This window comes from Mus caroli, chromosome 5, assembly GCF_900094665.2.
Source record: "Mus caroli chromosome 5, CAROLI_EIJ_v1.1, whole genome shotgun sequence".
In the NCBI taxonomy this organism is placed as follows: Eukaryota; Metazoa; Chordata; class Mammalia; order Rodentia; family Muridae; genus Mus; species Mus caroli.
The window spans coordinates 15,885,555-15,905,749 of record NC_034574.1 but is presented as its reverse complement, the minus strand read 5'-3'; the positions used below and the strand labels follow the sequence as shown (position 1 = coordinate 15,905,749).

The 20,195-nt window shown below is 42.5% G+C and overlaps 2 protein-coding genes across 5 annotated transcripts in view; one reads left to right on the top strand and one right to left on the bottom strand.

Moving 5' to 3' along the window:
- Window positions 1–8,569: 8,569 nt before the first annotated feature.
- Window positions 8,570–12,913, bottom strand: Tmem60 (transmembrane protein 60). The gene is made up of 2 exons (XM_021163276.2): window positions 12,486–12,913; window positions 8,570–9,252 (listed from the first exon to the last, which is right to left on the bottom strand). The coding sequence occupies exon 2, from the start codon at window positions 9,200–9,202 to the stop codon at window positions 8,801–8,803; it is 402 nt and encodes a 133-aa protein (XP_021018935.1). The 5' UTR covers window positions 9,203–9,252; window positions 12,486–12,913; the 3' UTR covers window positions 8,570–8,800.
- A 105-nt stretch (window positions 12,914–13,018) lies between these two features.
- Window positions 13,019–20,195, top strand: part of Phtf2 (putative homeodomain transcription factor 2) — a 112,451-nt gene continuing 105,274 nt past the window's right edge. The window contains exon 1 of one of the 4 annotated variants that reach the window (XM_021163161.1): window positions 13,019–13,178. The gene's annotated coding sequence lies outside the window, so the exon portion shown is untranslated. The remainder of the gene's footprint in view (window positions 13,179–20,195) is intronic. The other 3 variants (XM_029477589.1, XM_029477588.1, XM_029477587.1) reach the window with 3 other exon arrangements.

The window sequence follows — 20,195 nt, the reverse complement described above, 5'->3', positions numbered from 1 at the left end:
TGCTTTCTGTTGAGCTTGCAAAAACATACTGATAATTCAGTTTAATTGTTTGATATTTTATGTTTCTATTAATATATACATGAGGGGAAGTGATGGAGGGAAAATGTGTGTTCAAATCTAGTAAATATTTAAAATTTCCATACTGTACAAGCATTCAGAAAGCCACGATTCTGTTATTAAAGCATATACATATGGATTGTGTGTGTATGTGTGTGTGTGTACGTACACGTACGTACGTAAATGTGTGCTTGGGAATGTATATATGTGCATTGTTTTGCACAATTTCTTAAATTGATGAATATATAAAAATTCTTAGTGCTACTTCCTGGATTCTATTCTAAAATATTTCTGTTCAGCAGTAAGAAAATAATTAATAGAGCTTTAGAAGCTGGGAGTACCTATGTTGATGGTTTTTATCCTTCTAATTAATGAAGTTAATGTGGCTGGAGTCTTTAGCCCTAGTGTAATTTTTTTGTGCAAATAATAAGTTTAGACAATTTTTTAATAAGCACATATGTTTAGTAATAGTTGACTTAAAAATTGACATACAGAAAGTTTAATTAGGAGTAATTAAAAGTCTTTTATATTTTTCCATATCACCAAATGAACTTTTAAACTAAGGGCAGTGACAGTGACCCAGCCATCATTCACAGATGTAACTAGCAAACACTGTCAGATCATCTTCCTCAGGATCCTTCGCCAGCCTGCAGGGCAAACATAAGGTGTACTTCCTCTAAAGATGCTCTAGGGAGTTCATTGTGTAGGAGACAGGATGGCCAGTGCCTGCAAGGTGAGTAGACATCTGCACCCATGGACATGGTTCCAGTCTGCTTCCACTCTGTATGGATGTGTGTGGGTGGAAGGAGCCCTAGTGATTGCAGACGGCGTGGTGTGTTTCAGTCTGGGTCCCTGCCTTGATTGATGACTTTGAGTTGGCTATCCTTGTGCTGCGTTGCCTTCTGTTCCCATTTCAGTGGGTTCCACTTTCACCTCATTTTTGGTAAGCCATCAAAGCTCATGCTTCTAGTTGGGGAGAAACCACTTAGAGAAATGTGTTTCACTGGAACTGATGAAAATCAGCACCAGCAGCAGTGTCTTGTCTCCTTACTTGAGGTGGGCAAATAAAGTAGAGAATGCTGGTGGCTTATAGGAGGATCTCAGGATGTTTGCAGGTGGGGGAGGTTCATGGAGTAGAGAAATTAGAAATCGTGGCAGTGTAAATAGGGTTTGGTTTTCTATGTAACTAGCTGTCTTTCACTGCACTCATTTAATCTATTCTAAGCTAAATTTAGGGTTCTTCATCTTTCTTAAGGTGGGATAGCAAAAATTCTTAACATATGAGTATTAAGAAATAGGAAGGGATATTGTTAAAATTTAGTTTTTAAATTGACGGTGATATATTTATCACAGTATGTTTTATTTCCAGTTGCATATATGTAGGCCCACTGAGATCATACTGTAAGAAAACACTGTTAGGGTATTTCCAAAATATATGAGCCTTAAGTTTTAGCTTAAAGGAAGGTACACCTGAGATAGCATAGCCATTGTTTTTAGGTCTAGTTTCTTATGTAAGCCTTAGTTAACATAGTTATCCATACAGATTAATTGCTCTGTGAAGGTGAAGTATGTGTAAACCAGCAGGCTCAAGATTTCAAGATAAAGCCTTACAGACTTGAATCATGCTTATGGCCCAGGCTTACGGGTTAGTTTATAAAATCCTCTTCAGATGCCATCTGAGAAGTTGTTAACTACCTTTGTTACAGACAGATTCCTATTTTAATATTGCATAATAATGGTTTTCTAGTTAGTATACTCCCATTCTCCATGTGAATAAAAGATTTTTATTTCCAGTATCTTGGACCAGAACATAAAGCAGTCAAGGTATAGTTTTAATAAGGTCATATGCTATATAGAGTGAATATTATATAAGTTATTAAGTGATATACTACAGACCTTTACATAAAAACGTAGGTACATCAGTGGTATTTCATATATATACTTTTTTTTTCCCCCTTTTCTAATTTTATTTATATTTTCTTAGATGTCTAAGTAGTATATATCCCATGCTCAGGTTAGCTATCAAAAGAATGAAACATTTTTGATATTTAGTTGCAAATTTACGTAAAGCCATATATTATCTTCCTTATGACGAAACTATTGACCTTAATGATCAGGTTGGTTTAGCACAACACTGTGTATTGTATTTATGTGTGTATTTCTGAATAAGTTGGTTTGAAATATGTTTCCAAAATAGGAGGGGTAGGAAATTGAGGATGGGAAAGACTTTCTTAGGTTTAAATGTTTAAGGAATGTAATTAATGTATTCAAAGTAGGATTTTTTTTTTTTTCAAAATTCAGTTCTATGTAAGGTTTTTTGTTTGTTTTTTCTTTTTTTTGTAAATAATAAATTAGCATTGTTTGGTAACTTTGCTTTTTTGAGGGTGTTGGAAGGGACAATTTATTTATATGTAAAGTGATTATTTCCATTTAGTCAAGGTACAGATTTGGTTTTGGCATTTGAGAGGCTATTTTCCTTGTCTTCCACCTTTCAATAAATACTAAGATTGATATCCACAATCTTTTTACCTTTGTTTTGTAATTATTTTCTTGGATTTGACATTATATTTTAGTCTCAGACTTCCTATTTCTGTCTGTATCTACTGTCTTTTGAAATAGCAAGGACCGAGGTTGGGGTGGGAATCTAGTCTTATATTTCAGGTTATCTATCTTTCTAGCTTGTCATGGACTTCACACCCAATTAATGAATATGAACGAGCTGAGAGAAATACATGGGCATGTAGGATTTATGTCAACAGAAATTATAAGCAAAATGTGTTTCTTTTTAAAATATTATAACTTTATGTGTATGGGCTTTTGCCTGCATGTGTATCTGTGCATCTCTTGTGTCCAATGCCCAGAGAGGTCAGAAAGGGCTTTGGTTTCCCTAGGACAGTGGTTCTCAACCTTAATGCCGTGGTCCTCTCTTACATTCCTTATGTTATGGTGACCCCACATATAAAACTGTTTTTGTTGCTATTTCATACCTATAATTTTGCTACTGTTAGGAATCAGTTTTCTGATGTCTGAGGTGAGTCCTGTGAAAGGATCATTCCGGTCCTTCAGGAGGTTGTGTGCTGCTATGAAGGTGCAGAGAATTGAACCTGTGACCTCTGGAAGAGCAACCATTGCTCCTAACCACCAAGCCATTTCTCTGGCCCACCTGTGTTTTTCTTCACTGTGATCTTAACTATTATTGTGAAAATGCAAGAACTGGGATCCCAAAATTAATTTGGACAGTCTTGTCTTGTTCCTGACTTCACAGAATTTTCTTGTTAAGATTGTATGTAACTGAGCCACACTATTATGTTAAACACCTCTTTTCTTGAGTGGAGCTTTTTATCCCCATTGTCTCAGGTAAAGTTCTTAGACCCCCGAGCGGACATTTCCTCATCTTTCCTCACTTCACTGTCCCTTGTTTTTTAATTCTCACTCTTAATCTCCCACAGAAATGGTGGTGTCAGACCCACTCACATACTTCCTGGGTGTTGGGCTAATCCCTCAGCACTCATCGATTTTTCCTTAAAGCTCTATATCTCTTCTTTGTGGTGGAGGCGGTGGGCTTTCAGTGTTTCACCATGGTCTCTGCTCTTGTCAGTGAGCTCCATTCCTCAGGTAGTCTCGGACTGCAGGACTTTAAGCTGACCTGGTTTCTTAGCTTCATTTTGCTTATCATATGGTCAGACCTAGTTTGTTCTTCCTTCTTACCTCAAGCAGTAGCTGTTCCCTTTCTCCCTTTCTGTTATCATCGGCATCTCCATCTTCATTGTCATCTCTGTAGACGCCAGTTGTTCTCTGTCCTAGTGAGACAACTGCTGGGATGTCTTTAGTTCCTGCAGTGTTATATGACAGAGTAGATGGACATTCCACATGCACTCTTTCAACAGCCTACGGTGTTCTAGGGTCCATCTCCCACCCCACCCCCACCCCGTCCTCTGCCTTCACTTCACAATCCCAGCGATCTTGCTTTGCTCCAGATGACTCTTAGATAGGATTTTACTCTCTTTAGAAACATTCCATGGTGGTTCTTTTTCCAAAGGTCTCTCATATTTACTCTCATAATGAAGAAGCTTTATGATACAGTTCTTTCTACCCAGCCTGATAATGCAGTATTTCCCATCTAATGTGGTCAGTTCTTGGCTTCACCAAATGATAGATAAGTACACACGCATCTCAAGGTGCCTCTGGAGGAATTGGTTCTGCATACCCAGATCTTCAGGTCTTATGTAAGTATTCTATGTAATTATTTGTCTGTAACGTCTGTATATACCTTAAACCACTTCTAGCTTATTTGGTATCACCTAATATATAAATGCCATGTAAAATGTTTTTTCAGGGACAAGTCTATCTATGTTCAGTAGAGACGCTGTATTTCCCCCATTCACCTTCAGTCTAGAATTGGTTGGCTCTGTGGGCAAGGAGCTCCTGGCTATTGAGAGTTGACTGTTTGCCATGCCCTCCATCTACTCTGCTGGAGAAATATCTGGACCACAGCACAGTGGAGTCTTGTTTTGTCTTTCCATCACCAGCTTTGTGCTGCTGCCTCAGTGGCTTGAGTAGAACAGTCTTTTTTTTTTCCCCCCGCGGCTGGCCTTGAACTCAGAAATCTGACTGCCTCTGCCTCCTGAGTGCTGGGACTAAAGGCGTGCGCCACCACGCCCGGCTGAGTAGAACAGTCTTATTTCCTGTGCTGCTTTTGGAGCACAGATTTGACATACATGTTAGTAAGGTATGGTGGGCTCTTATGAAACCACAAACAAATGTCATTAAGTTTATTTTTCCTGTCATACCTGACACCTCACATAGTATGCTTTGTATTCTATAAATGGCTGAGGAAATAGGAGAACAAATGATGTACACTTTTGTAATTTAAAAACTCAATTCTTGGGTATAATTCAGCAGAAATGTGGAGAAAATTAGTTAAGCACTGTGGGGAAATCAAGTTTGTTTTGTACTGTGCTCCTGGCTAGCACTTAAGGTAGCTGTGTAGGAGTTAATGTGTTAGACAAACTTATCTAACAGTCATCTCCCCCTTTGCAGCAGTTTTTCTTTTGATATTAAAAGTTATTACAAATTATACAAATTAAAGCTGCTCCGCCCCAGCCCCCTTGAGACAGGGTCTCCTATAGTTCTGGTTATCCTTGAACTCACTTGTTTTGCTATGTGACCAAGCTGGTTTGAAACTCAGAGGTCCTCCTGCCTCTTCTTCCTGAGTGCTGAGGTTAGATGTGCCCCCTCTCCCAAACCATGGGCTTTCTCTGTGTAGTCCTGTCTGTCCTGGAACTCAGTAGACCAGGCTGGTCTTGAACTCAGAGATCCACTTGCCTCTACCTCCAAAATGCTGATCTTGAAAGTGGCATACTGCCACCACTTGGCCGGGATTAGATTTCTAATCAAATGATTAAAATGGCAGTCATAAGCAACTTAATGGCATCTGGAGCAGAATTAAACTAGTTTTAACTCTTGATCACTCTGTTTACACTTTTGTGCTCTTCCTTCTGGTCGTATACAACAGAAAATCAGAAATAGTGAATCATGCAACTGCACAATTTTTCTTTGTACCCTGTGAACTCTCAGGAGTTGGGCAACTACATAAACGTGAAATATTTTCAGTCAATTGGGTAAGGCCACTTCACTGAGATTAGATAACACATTTCTAGAACTGTAGTTGTAGTTTAATATAAGTGCGTTAGCAGAAATAGCCATATATTACCTGAGGAAATTGCTTCAACTAGTCTCTGTTCCTTACATCTGCACATGATAGGAGGTAGTACCCATCATGTTTATTGGAGAAAGTCAAATGACCAAACATGACAAATGCTCTAGCACACTGGTGCTTTGTGACAGCCTCACAGCTTCTGCTTCTGGGATTGAGTTACAACAGTAGATGTAAGAGCTGTGCTCTGGGTCTCACCATGTCCTCATGTTCGCCTCTAGCTTGGGGTGAAGGATGGGCATATGGAAGAAGGTTCATGAGGGAAGTGGAGGTAAAGGAGATGGGGCAGTAAGTGGACATTGAAAAGGTCCTGTCAGATTGCAGACTGGTTGGAAGGTGGCGGCAGAAAGCTGCCTTAAGATAAATGTGACTCACATAGCCAGAGTGAGCAGTGCAAGGGCTCACGAGAAACTGCATTCAATACCTAGTGTCTGAGAAAGCATTTTCTACCTTTTAATTTTTACACTTCTGAAACAGCATTTGGAGTCTGACTGTGCTGTTGTCAGAGCCCATGGCCAGACTTCATTTGCCTCAGTCGGTGTTTGACCGATACGAGCTGGTATCCTCAGTGCTAGCCATAAGTTATGTATCCATCGTAACTTGGTAAATTAATGGACAGCGTTTATTTTATAATTAGTAAATATTTCTGTATTATAAAGTAAGTATCTTGTAAGAAGGAGCTCAGAAAGTCATTTTTTTCCTTTAATACTATTTTTTCCACCTGTAAGCATTATTTTTTAGTGTTTCTCATGACTTGTTGAAGTGTGTTTACTATTAAGACATATTAATAATTTATTGTGTATTACACAAGGAAAAACTTATTGAGAACTATTCAGAGGCCATTAATATTGCTTTATCTTCATCTGTAAGCAGGTTGGTTATTGTGTTGCCTTTTGCATATATTTCTTGCCCATTTCTTTCCCTTCTTATTAAAATTGTTCTGGGAAAAGACTTTTTATACTTTTCCTCACCCAGAAGAGCTTCCAGTTAAGACAACTGCTTGAACAATTTTATCTGAACCAAGTAAACTTTATTTGCATTTACTTAAGCATATATTCCTGTGACCAGATCAGATTCCTCAATTAAATTTGGAGTTACACTGATCAAGCCTGGAATCTTCTTTTCTAAGTATTTTTATGACTCCTATTTTTAGACACTCAGAAATAACACTACATGGGCAGTTACATGACAGGAAGGTATTCATAACTAGATCTTATTTGGTTAGCTCTTTAGTTTCAAAAACCTAACAATTTGCCAGGTGTGGTGGCACAGGCCTTTAATCCCAGTGCTTGGGAGGCAGAGGCAGGCGAATTTGAGTTCAAGGCCAGCCTGGTCTACAGAGTGAGTTCCAGGACAGACAGGGCTACACAGAGAAACCCTGTCTCGAAAAACCTAACAATTTAAGAGGTTTTTTTTTTTTTTTTTTTTTTTTGTGGTGTGTGGCTGCTTTTGTTATTTTTATTTACAAGAGAGGAGTGCATTAAAATAATCTTTTGGGGTCCTTTGAAGACAACTCAGTAGGTGAGATGCTTGCTGTTAAAGTAAGAGTACCTGTATGTGGATACTCGGCACCACAGAAAAGCTAGACATTTGGGTGGTGGACACAAGTAGGTTCTGGATGCAGGGGACTTACTGGCTACACCAGGTCTGGTAAGAGATCCTGCCTCAAAAACTCTGGTGGACAGCAATTCAGGAAGACAACAGGTGTTGACCTCTGGCTTCCACACACATGCACAGATCCTGCACACTGGTATCCACCAGACACAAATAATGATCTGTATGTTAAGACTCAAAACAGGGTTGCTGTAGCCAGGCTGACCTCAGACTCTGTTTCTCCAGCTGGTGTTACAGAATATATCACCACACTCTGCCTGTTAGAGCCTTTAAAACATCAAAATGGTCACTATTAGATTGCTAACAGAACTAAAACTCAAAGCTACATAGGACAAAATCTCTGGAGGACAAAAGACGGCAGAGTGGGTAAGAGCTCGTACCACTCACTCCCCCAGAGGATCTGAGTTTGATTTCAAGACCCAAGTCAAGCATCTATACAAACTACAGCTCCAGGAAATCTGACACCTCTGGCCATTTCAGGCACCTGCATCTCCCTGTGCATACTATTGCGTGCACAAGTCCACCCTCACACAATTTAAAAAGAATTCTAGAAAACAATCTTAAAAGCACTTGTAAACTCAGCAGTATGGGCACCTGTTCCTGCGGAGAGAGATCAGGGCTTGATTTCTAGCACCCAGCTGGGCTCAACCTCTGCAACCCCAGTTGTGGGCAACATTGTGTTCTCTTCTGGTCACTAGTCACTGCTGCAGACACATTAGTACACATGAACTCAAAACTTTTCACAAGTATTGCTACCTGGATTTTATTGGCATTTGTTAAGTACCTTGTTACGGTAGCCACATAGTTTTTCAAAACTGACCACTTTGAATGAGGTACTATGTCTGAGACTTCCAAGACAAATAATTGGCATAACTAGTTTCTGATAGACTGGGAAAGTAGGTTCCCTAACTTCAGTAATAGGCAGCTCATTCATCCTAAGCAGCAGGGAGCTCAAGTGAGCCTATCCTATATAAAAATGCCACCCCAAGACTCTGAATTGGAACATGAGTTGGCACCCCTAAAATATTTCCAAAACCAATTTTTCCCTTCATAATTTAAAAGCATATTTACTCTGTTTATACAGAGCCACAATCCAGTAAATGTATACACAGTTATTTAACTAAAGACTTTGTATTTACATCAAGTCCTGACTATACACAAGGTAAGAGGCATGTGAAAAAATGAGGTCAGAAACAAGCTTTATTTACACAGGGATAAAGATATCAACTTAAGATATTGAATAATTTAGCTTTGGGTTGGCTACAAGTTCGTGCCACACCAATCCTGTTTCATAGTAGTTTAAGACTACACTTGATATTTTCCCTTAGTTCTGTTATCCTTTAAACTTGCAAACATTCGGAATACTGTATAGCTTGTTGAACAGCAACAGAAGTGAGACGATGTACTCGGAGGTCAGTCTCTCACAAAAAAGACATTATATCCAAGTTCTGTTAGAGCGCCAGCCAGTAAGGCCCATAAAGGAATGAAGACATAGGAAAGATTCATGGTAGTAAACTGTTCCAGTTTAGCACACAGTGCAAGGCAGAAGGCTAACTTAAGTAACATTGCAATGAGGTACCAGGCTTTTTTTTTAATGTTGTGTGATCCGTGTCGAGGGTCAAAGCCAGACTTACACCGTCCGGCCATTTTCACAATCAGCATGACAAGAAGGATAGTGTCAAATATCCAGACTGGAATAAATATGAGGAACCAGCTCCACGGTGCCTTCTCATCCAGTTTCAACACCAGCATGATGAGGAAGAGTAATGTGAAAAGCCAGGTGAGGAGTACTCTCTGAGCCAAGGACATTCTCATTTAAACAGTTTAAAGAGGCTGTTTCGGGGACGAAATAAGGGAGACACAACCTGAAAAGAAAAAAGGTCACAATTTGATGGCAGAAACCACTTTGATTCCTAGTAAAGTTGCCTGGTTCCCACTTCTCAGATTCTCTAATTTGGAAAACATTCTAGCATTAAAAACCTGTTTTAGCAATAACCAACTATTTTTGTATGCACACACATTCATATTTTCAATTCTGAATCATGTGTAAGTGTGTGGGTACTGCAAGTGCCTTCAAGAGGCTGGAGGTGGCAGATTCTACCGGAGCGCAGTTTAAGCAGTTGTGAGCCTCCCAACAGTGGGTGCTGGGAACAGCTCTCCAGTCCTCTGTAGGAACCGTCTATGTTATTTGTTTTGTTTTTCGAGACAGGGTTTCTCTGTGTAGCTCTGGCTGTCCTGGAACTCACTCTGTAGACCAGGCCGACCTCGAACTCAGAAATCCGCCTGCCTCTGCCTCCCAAGTGCTGGGATTAAAGGCGTGCACCACCACTGCCTAGATAGCAGTCTATGTTCTTAGCTGCGTTAACTTCGAAGCTCTCTTTCCAGTCCTTGCACCATTTCTTGTAGTCCATGACTGACTTAAGATAGTGTGGACACCGGGCATGAACTTCATTCATGAGCAATTGGTTCCTTCTCAGTGTTATCAGTCCAAGTCATGCCTTTAGATGCACCGCAGGGATGTTCTTAACCTCTCTGCATACTGGCAAACCTAGAGTTTTGCATTTAATTTCAAGAGGTGCCAAAATAAAGCACCCGAGGTCAACACATTGAAACGTGTTTTTTGAGCCAGGATTTGTGTGTAGCCCTGGCTATCCTGCAACTCTGTAGACCAGGCTGGCATCAAACTCAGAAATCCAACTGCCTCTGCCTCTTCAGCACTGAGGTTAAAGGCACGTGCCCCACTGCTGGGTACATCATGAGTTTTTGAGGATAGAATGACTGATGTAAACTTTATAGTTTATAGTTTTTATAAACAGCAAGACTGAAGAGGTGTCACTGGCTAAATAATCCACACAGGACTGATAACTACACTTGCATAGCATATAATCACCTTATGTAGGTACTGGGACTTGAACTCAGGTCCTCTGATAGAGTAGCAAGCATTTTTAACCAACAAGCAATCTCTCCATTACCCAGAACCTTAGCTCTGTTACTCTAGGATGCATCCTTATGCTTGGAAAGCCCAGTACCTCTCACTACCAGAATATTTTCAATTTCTCTTATTTTTTTTTCAATGCTAATGTCACTGAGATAATTCTTAAGAACTTCTACTTTCAGTTGGGAATTCATTAACTTATACCTTAGCTTAAGGTATAAAGATGTATTGTATCTAATCTTCACGTATGGATTTACATTTCAAGATTTTTTTTTGTGGCCTTTAAGTGGAAGGGTAGATACAATGGGGATGAGAAGGCAAACTACATGCAGTGGAGTAAGGCAGCTTACTCAACAGAGGGCAAGGAAACGGCAACAGCTGAGTAACATTGTATTCCTCTGATCACGTGGTCATGAGATTCTGAGAGGCACAAGTAGGAAAATTTCCTTCTCTCCTTCCACCATCCAGGTCCTGGGGACTGAGCTCAGGTCATAGGCCTTGGTGGCAAGTGCAGCATTTACCTGCTCTTACTATCCCAAGAACAACTAAGTAGGAAGTAATCTCCATGATAAAGCCACTGGCAAAAGACAGAGTGAGAAAGGCACACAGGAGAGAAGGGAAAGGTCACCAAGGGGAGAGGTAAACAAAAGGTGTGAGTGATACAGGAGAAGCAGGGACAAACAAGAAGCGCTGTGGTCAATCTATTGATAAAGTCTGCACATCTCTAGGATGGTAATCTTGGTAAACACACACCTGTTGCACTTCAGTAGTTGGATGCTGATGTCCTAGCACCTTCGCAGTCTCAACTGTTAGCAGTTTGCCTAGTTTGCAAATGCTTTCAACTGCAGGAATTTGGCTTTCTTTTTGAGACAGAGCTCTCCCTACATAGCCTGGCCAGCCTAGAACTTTGCTTACATAGACCAGCCTGGCCTTGAACTCTAAAGAGCTACCTGACTTGACTCTGCTAGGATTTAAAGGCACAGGAGTATAAGGAACTGCTCACATTAGGTTAAGTCATGGAAGGCAATTTTCTGTACCAGTCCTTTACAGAAAATAGGATATAATGGAATGAGATTAAATTTGGAAGCAGAGGTGGAGATGTGGGCAGGCTGCTTAATTAACTGTGTGTTTTTAATCCTGTGAATTATGTTTGCTCAGTCCTAACCTCTGATTTGGTCAATTTAAAGAACCTTTAACAAAGTTTTGTGATTATTAATATCCTTAAACACAACTTTTCTATATGGTACAGGATAATACAAACTTTATTCTCCCCCACCCCCACCCCCTTCAGGAACAAGTGTCAAGTTGAGTGCAATGACTATAGGCATTTTAAGACAAGAGGTGAAAGGAGGCCAGGGCTTAAGCTTATTGTGGTTACAAGTTTATAATTGTGGGTGGAAACAAAACTCGGTTGTAGAAAAGTATTCTCAACAATGGAGATGACCTTCCTGACATTTAACTGACGTTTAAGGATTACATACGCTGAACTACAGTGGTAATACAAGGTTCCAATTTTACAAAGACATACTGTTTTAACAGAATTTATTTGGGTTTTACCACCATTTTCTCTCTAAGGGTTGGTCCAAGGCTAAGATTTGCTCAACAGATATTTCTCACTTAAGGTGGTTATATCTGTTCACAGACGGTGTGGTTTTTTTTTTTTTTCTTGCCCGTATGATTCCGGATCCATTGTTGAAACCTTCAGAGTGTTTTCCCCACACATGGAAATACACACCTGCATCTAGTAATCAGTTGTGCGTAGTAGACTCATCCAAGGTCCTTCCCATACCATTCCATTTCCCTTCTCCCGCTACTGTTAATACTTCTAAATGAACTCTCCTTACCCGAAGACAGCTCTGTTTAACCAGCTCACAATTTCCTTCTCAAAATAAGTGGCCTCGCTGCTTACAACTTGGTTGACTTTAGGGCTCATCTGCCCTGGAACGTGAGGATCCTGCTAAACTATTCTGGTCTTTGGTTTGGAAATGCCCATGGTGGTTTCGCGGGAATATCTGGACTCTCCCAAACTCATGCTGGAATTTAATGCGTTTTTTTGCAAGACGCACCCCATAGCCGTCGTGCAAACGCGCCCGCACGCAGCATGAAGGGGTGAGGTCACCCAGAGGCAGCACAGACAGGGCAAGGGCCGAGCTCCCGACTCACCTGGTAGCGCGGCTGGCGGGAGAGCCGAGAGGGCAGCGAAGGTCGGGAAATCCGCCAGTTTGGATCCTAATCCTCTTCCACACTTTTCCCCCCATTAAATTCTTAGGCCCTCACATGATAATTAAGGAGAAGACATAGTTCCGCCTCTCCAAACCGCCGCAGCGGAGGCCCTCCGCACCTCACGGTTCTGCCCACATCCGGGGCTGTTCCCGCCGCCCTTGGCCTATCCCGGAGAGCAGAGCGAACGCCGTTCGGCGCTCACGGGCCCGTTTTCGTCGTTTATTGGTTCATTTGGCCGCCAGTAACTGACTGCCCTCCTTTTTGGTTCGATAAAAAAAAGGGAGGCAATGACCGCGCCCCCTGGGCCCGCCTCTTAGTCCTATAGGATGGTAGAAAAGTCAGTTTTCCGCTCACGCCCGCCGTCGGCCCCGCCCTCGCTCGCCCGGACCCTCCCACCCTTCTCGCCCCGTCCCTTAACCTGCGGGCTGCGGCGCAGACTCCGTGGCCGGGCAAGGAGCAGCGGAGGGGGCGGGGCGTCCCGGGAGGCGGAGCGCGGTGCGGGCGGCGCGAGGGTGGAGGCAGCGCGCCGCCGGCGGCGGGGCTGTAGCTCTTTGGGCTCCAGCGGCGGCACTAGCCTTCGCGACTCTGCGCGTCTCCCAGCCGCTTCCCAGCGGCGCGGCGCCGGCGGCTACGGTAAGCGCCACAGCTCCATGCTCGGCGGGCCATGTGGAGGTCGCTGCACTCTGACAGGATCCCAGGGCTGTGCGGACCGGGCGGCGGGGCGGCGGGGCGGCGGGGCGGCGGGGCGGCGGGCGGGATGGGGGCGCGGGCTTCGGGGTCGCCGTGGCGCCCCCTGCCACGGGCACCTGCGGGCCCCGCTCGGCCGCGGCCCCCTCCCATCGCCGGGGCGCGGCGGCTGCGGGCCGGAGCTCGGCGCGGTGCGCGCGCCCCTGCGCTCCTCCAGCTTGGGGTCGCGCGGTCCCCAGAGGGCGTGTGGGGGCGGCGGGTGGCCGGGCCGGGGCCCACGCGAGGTCCTCTAGCGGCCCGAGGCGCGCGCGGGCTCGCGGACGGTCGTCCTGCGTGCAGGCACTGCCCGCGCGGAAGGGCAGCTGCTGCTCCCGCAGCTCCGGCGCACTGGAGTTGCGGCTCCTACAGCGACTGCGGAGGGGCGGCTACCCGAGTCTCGCGCGTGGGCCTTGCAGGGCATTTCAGGTCTGCAAACAATGCAGTGGTCCATAGGCATGCTTCACCTTGTTTCCGCCTCGTGTTGACAGCCAGCGTTCTAGTATTGTTCTGGTATTGTGCTTTCTAACTCATCACTGCCTTGTTAAACTTCAGGAATCATTTTGTTAACCATTTTATTTTTGACCCGAGAACACCTGGGGACTGTATTAACATGTGCTACTGGGAAAGTACAATGTGGAACAATTAATCTTCCTTGTGGGTTTTACATACTTGGGTGTATGTAAATTAGGTATGCAATTTACAGTTGTTTTGTCAGTGGTAGACGTTGCTTACTTTGATGTTACTTTACGTGTAATACTTTCGTAATTTTTTATTGCTTTCATCAAACATTTTTAAGCTTTTCTTGCCTGTTTTCTTCTTCCGAGTCTTTGATTTTAAGTGATTATGAATTTGCTAGGTACTTTCGTATATCGTTTTTTCTAACACTGGACTTCCACGTGCACTTTAGCCAAAGCCCTAACTTAGGTTTGGTGTACAGGCTATAGATTAAAAGGGAAGGAAATGGGTATTCCTGTGAGTTTTATGATTCAGACTCTAGACTCCAGAGGAAAGAAATCGGGAGGTCCGGGTAGACTGAGCCATGTCTGGAGCCAGAAAACAAGGTGGTTCCAGGAAATTTCTTAAGTTTTTCCCTCTTTGGAAGTAGTCTGCCTCCTGCACAGGGAAGCTGTTGAATGCATTAGTTAGTACCAGGACTATCTAATGTTGGGTGGCGAGGATTCTGAGTTTTACTATATTGTAGTAGATCATAAAAATGTATTTATTTCAAGTGCATCTAACTGTGTGGGCAGTCTTGCATAGTCAAGCTTGCAAGAGTTAAATATTTTAAAGGTCAAATTGGCACTGGAGAGTTGATGCTAAAAATAAAGATGGCCTGAACAGTTTTTAAGTGGAAACCTTTTTGGCTAGTTCAGTTTATGTATAATTGTAGGGAATATGTATTGCATATATCGTCACTAAGAGAATTTATGTTAGTATGTTGAAAAAATGAAGATCATAAATTAGTTGGATTATTTATATATTATGTCACATAATCCAATGAGTAATTACTATTCTCTATTTTACAACTAAGATTTAGTTAACTAACTGTTCGAGATTTTAATGGTAATAAAATAGAGTTGATAGATTCACTTATATAACCAATTTAATTACAAGGACTACATTTCAATTATGCTTTTGGACTACAGTTAAATGGGAGTAGACTTGGTAGAAAGAGACTAATAAATAGACAACAGTGTTGCAGGGTGATAAGCTGAATCCAGCTCTTTCTCTTGTAACACTTTCAGATCACTGTGTAAACGCAAATTTGAGTGTTGTTAAAGAAGTAGGGATGAAGTCAATCACTGTCACTGTTCTTCGGAGTCAGCGGGTTTTTTTTTTTTTTTTTTTTTTTTTTTTTTTGAGACAGGGTTTCTCTGTGTAGCCCTGGCTCTCCTGGCACTCACTTTGTAGACCAGGCTGGCTTCGAACTCAGAAATATGTTTGCCTCCGCCTCCCAGGTGCTGGGATTAAGGGCGTGCGCCACCACTGCAGTCACCAGGAGTCAGCGGTTTAAGAGGAGAGATATTTAAACAAAGGATAGTACCTCATTGTGTTGTGACAGTGTGTGGAGTCTGGCTGACTTTATGGAGAGTTTAAAGGATAGGTACCTGGGTCACGTGTGCTAGCATGTACCTTTAATTCTATCTAGGTTTTGAGAGCCAGAGACAGGGAGATGTCTGAATTCTAGGACAGCCAAGTGTACATAATGAGACCTGTTTTAAAGCAGTAACAACAAAAACCAAACCAAAGGGGTTGGAGAGATGGCTCATTGGTTAAGAGCACTGGCTGCTCTTCCAAAGGACCAAGGTTCAAATATACATGCAGGCAAAACATCAGTGCACATAAAAGTAACACTGGCTGCTCTTCCAGAAGACCTGGGTTCAGTTCCCAGCACTCACATGGCTGCTCATAACTGTAACTCCAGTTCCAGGAGATCCAACATCCTCCTCACCCAGACATACATGCAGGCAAACCATCAGTGTAAACTTAAAACAGAAAAGGAAGGAAGGAAGGAAGGAAGGAAGGAAGGAAGGGAGAGAGAGAGAGAGAGAGAGAGAGAGAGAGAGAATAAAACAGAAAAGGAAGGAAGGAAGGAAGGGAGAGAGAGAGAGAGAGAGAGAGAGAGAGAACCAAACCAAAACAAGATAGTCACTAGAGTTTGAATACCTGTTGATCTTTGTTACTGTGAGCATGATACCACATCAGTTTCCTTATTTGTTGAGCAGAGAGGATAGTACTTCTAAGTGGATATTAAGTACTAAATAAAATGATAAGCACTGAACAAAGAAGGAAGAACACGTATCTTTTATTTTTTAAGAGAATGGTTGGGAGGTCCAGGGAGGAGGTTTCTTTTATTATTATTATTATTAGATATTTTCTTTTTTACATTTCAAATGTTACCCCTTTCCTGGTTTCCTCTCTGAAAATACCCTCCCCCTACCCCCTTCACTTCCCCCTGCTCACCAACCCACCCACTCCGGCTTCCTGGCCCTGGCATTCCCCTCCACTGGGGCATAGAGCCTTCACAGGACCAGGGGCCTCTGGGAGGAGCTTTCTTGAGCATTGGAGACTTAAGTAGTTTCCATAAATAGAGAAGGAAGGAAGATACTCCATACAGGAGAAGACAGTCTCACACCACGAGTCTAGCTTGAGAGAATGGGGATTGTAGCATTATATATAAGTCCTTGTGAATATCAACAATAAATGCTAATTTGCATAGATTGTGTCTCGGCAGAGTGAGTATATCCGATTTTGAAAATCAGAAATTGCCAAATAATCATTTTAGTTATTTTTTTTTTGTTGTTGTTACTGTGACAAAACACCATGACCAAAAGCAACTTATAAAAGTATTTAATTTGGGGCTTATGGTTCTATAGGTGAAGAGTCTGTGACCACCATGGTCTGGGGAGACTGGCATCAGGCAACCAGGAGGGTCCTGAAATAGTAGCTGAGAACTTACAAGTTGATCCACAAGCATTAAAGCAGAAAGAAAGAGAAAAACTGGAAATAAATGGGCTTTTACCCCCCAAGTGACGTAACTCCTACAACAAGGCCATCTCTCGTAATTCTTCTCTAACAGTTGCTAACTGGAGGGCCTAAAATACGTGAGCCCGTGGGGGCCATTCTCACTTAAAGTATGGCATACACTTAGAGAAGCAGTCTGTCTGTTATATTTTTACCTAATACTTACCCTTCACTTATTTTCCAAGTGCCTCTTCGGTACATTTTTAAACATGTCTGCTTAGTCAGGCATTTCACCAGTTCATTGAGCTTTTTCTTTCTAAGCTGTAAATGAAGACAACGAAACACTGGCAGAAGCCTTTGCACTCTATGTTGCCTCCTTTATATAGTAATCTTTTTGTTTGTTTGTTTTTGTTTTTGTTTTTTTGAGACAGGGTCTGTCTGTATAGCCCTGGCTGTCCTAGGACTCACTCTGTAGACCAGGCTGGCCTCGAACTCAGAAATCCGCCTGCCTCTGCCTCTGGAGTGCTGGGATTATAAAGGCCTGCACCACCACGCCCGGCTATATAGGAATCTTAAAGTGGCTTTTGTTGTTCCTAATCTCTGCCTAGTCTAGAAACTCCTATATCAGCTGATTTCCTCCCTCCCTCCCTCCCTTCTTTCTTTCTGGTCCTTTTTTGAGACAGGGTCTCACTATGTAGCGCTAGATGGCCTGGAACTCCATATAGACCAGATTGTCCTTGAGCTCAAATTCTACTTCCTCTGTCTGGGACTAAAGGTATGTGCCATGTGCCTGCACAGCCAGCTCACTATCTTAAAACCAGCGCGGGATAGGATGGTGGGGCGGAATGTTTTCAATTGGGACTGCACTTGAAACTGAGAGAAAGGGTCCATGTTTATATTTCTCTTGTTAGCAGGGAACTCTACAGACACTGGGTATAGAAAACTGAACTATCCTCACGCCATCACCAGAAACCTCTGAGTCAGATGCACATACAGGTGACATTTAGGACAGCCGTATTTTCAGTTCAGGTTGTTAGTGTTATGCAAGTGGCTGAAAAAAAAATCCATAGGTTTGCAAAGAAAATGCTGACTGCTTCCTAAAGCAGGTATTTTCTTCCTCGGCAAGAAAGAAAATATGCTGGATTTAGTTCTGAATAGTGAACATGAACTGGGGCAGGAAATGGCTGTGGCTGAAGAACTCCCTGATAATAATCATAGCTAGATTAAATTTGACATTTAGTGAGAGGAAGTAAAGAAAAGAAGGCAGTTTTCTGGATGTAGAAGCAGTAGAAGAACTATTAGGAGTTTATCTGCAGAAATTTTGAAGACTAATAATAGGCACTGATAACATTTAATAAAAAACCTCAAATGAGCTGATAATAAAACAGTGAATAAAAGATAGCAAAAATTTATGAAAGATATTTGAAAGTTATGTAGACAAGTTACAGTCTTCCATAGATTGAGGGTTAGGTCTAAATTCTGTCATTGGCCGATTCAGCAACTCTGGGTTCATTTAGTAACTTTTTTTGGAGTTTGGTTTTATTCTTGAAATACAAATGTCTATCTTGTTGCACTTTGATGTTAGAATACTTACGTGAGCTATTAGATGCCTTGACATAGTATTTGGCTCATTAGACGTACTCAAAAGCTGATTGTTGTGATTATTTGACTGCATTGGACTTTAAAAAGCAGTCTGGTGGTCGTGGCACACACCTTCAATCCCAGTACTTGGGAGGCAGAGGCTGGTATATCTTTCTGAGTTTGGGGTCAGCCTGGTTTATGTAGTGAGTTCTAGGACAGCCAGGGCTACGTAATGAGGTGACCCTGAATAAAAACAAATCAAAACAAAAACAATCAAACAGACCTAATAGAAAACTCCAGAAAAAGGTAACAAAACTAGAAAATGGCAAAAGTAACTCAGGAAGAAGCAATACTCTGGTAGTCATTTACAGGCAGCGTTTAGTAAAAAATTACTAGAACCACATATATATGTAATGAGTTTAATATTCTTAATGTCAAGAACATAAACTTACTGAAACTGGGTCTCAGCATTGTGATTAAAGCATATAGATAAACGAACTTATTTTTCCTTAAGTCTCCATCTTATTTCTGAAATATTTTTCCATATACATGCATTTGTGTGTGTGGGGGGGGATTGTGCACAGGAACATGTCTGTGTATAAACCTAGGACAGAAGTTAGCATTGAGTATCTTCTTCAATTAAGCCCTATCCTCACTGGACTCGGAGCTCACTGATGGGGCTAGCCTGCTGGCCAGCAAGCCCAGGATTCTCCTGTCTACCACCCAGCTGATGTGCAGGGATTACATGTGGACCGACGACGACCTGGCTTAATTGGGTTTGGGTAACAGATCTGAGAATCTCATGCTTGCAAGGAAGCTGGGAATTGAGCCATCTCCTAGAATTTTATTTCTAAATCTTTAATAGAGATTAATTACTTCATTTTCAAAATGTTTTTTTAACTTCATTATTCTATCTCTATATGAAGCATGAGCATGAGTGTGTATGCAGGTCAGAGGGCAGTTGGTTCTCTTCTACTTTTCCATGGGTTTCAGGGCTCAGTCTTAGAAAGTCAGGCCTGTGTGGCAAGTGCTTAACCCACTGAGTTATCTACTGTGGCCTTGTCTTAGTCACTGTTCTACTGCTGTGACAAAGGACCATGACCAAGGCAACTTAGGGAAGAGTTTTTTGGGGGCTTACAATTTCAGAGAGCTATTACATGATGTCTGTCATGGCAGGGAACAAGGGTGGCAGGCACGAGTGGCACTGGAGCAGTAGCTGAGAGCTTATGTCTCATCTACACGCTTGAGGCAGGTGGAGGAGGGGGGAGCTACCTGGGAGTGGTGTGGGCCTTTGAAACCTCTGACTGGGGGACCAAGCATTTTCGTGTATGAGCCTATGGGAGGCATTCTCAGGCAAACCACCACATTCTACTCCCTGGCTTCTATATACTTGTAGCCGCATCGTAATGCAAAATGCATTTAGTCCATCTTCAGAAGTCCCCGTAGTCAAGGCAAGTTTTAGAAGAATGTCCTGGGGCCTTAAGTGTCAAGAGTTAGCTTAGTTCATGGTTGTCATGGTGGGAAGCATGGCAGCAGGCAGGAATGGTGCTAACGCTGGGCCTGAGCACTTATATCTCATCCTCAAATACAAGGCAGAGAGAGTTAACTAGGAATGGCATGGACTTTTGAAAGCTCAAAAACCCATTCCCAGTGACATCTCTGGCAAGGTTCTTGTACTGGCTGGTTCTGTGTGTCAACTTGACACAAGCTGGAGTTATCATAGAGAAAGGAGCTTCAGTTGAGGAAATGCCTCCACGAGATTCAGCTCTAAGGCCTTTTCTCAATTAGTGACCAAGGGTGGGAGGGCCCCTTGTGGGTGGGACCATCTCTAGGCTGGTAGTCTTGGTTCTATAAGAGAGCAGGCTGAGCAAGGCAGGG

What these genes read in the sequence shown, in the direction of transcription:
- Tmem60 (XM_021163276.2), bottom strand. Translation starts at nt 9,202, where the DNA reads ATGAGAATGTCCTTGGCTCAGAGAGTACTCCTCACCTGGCTTTTCACA.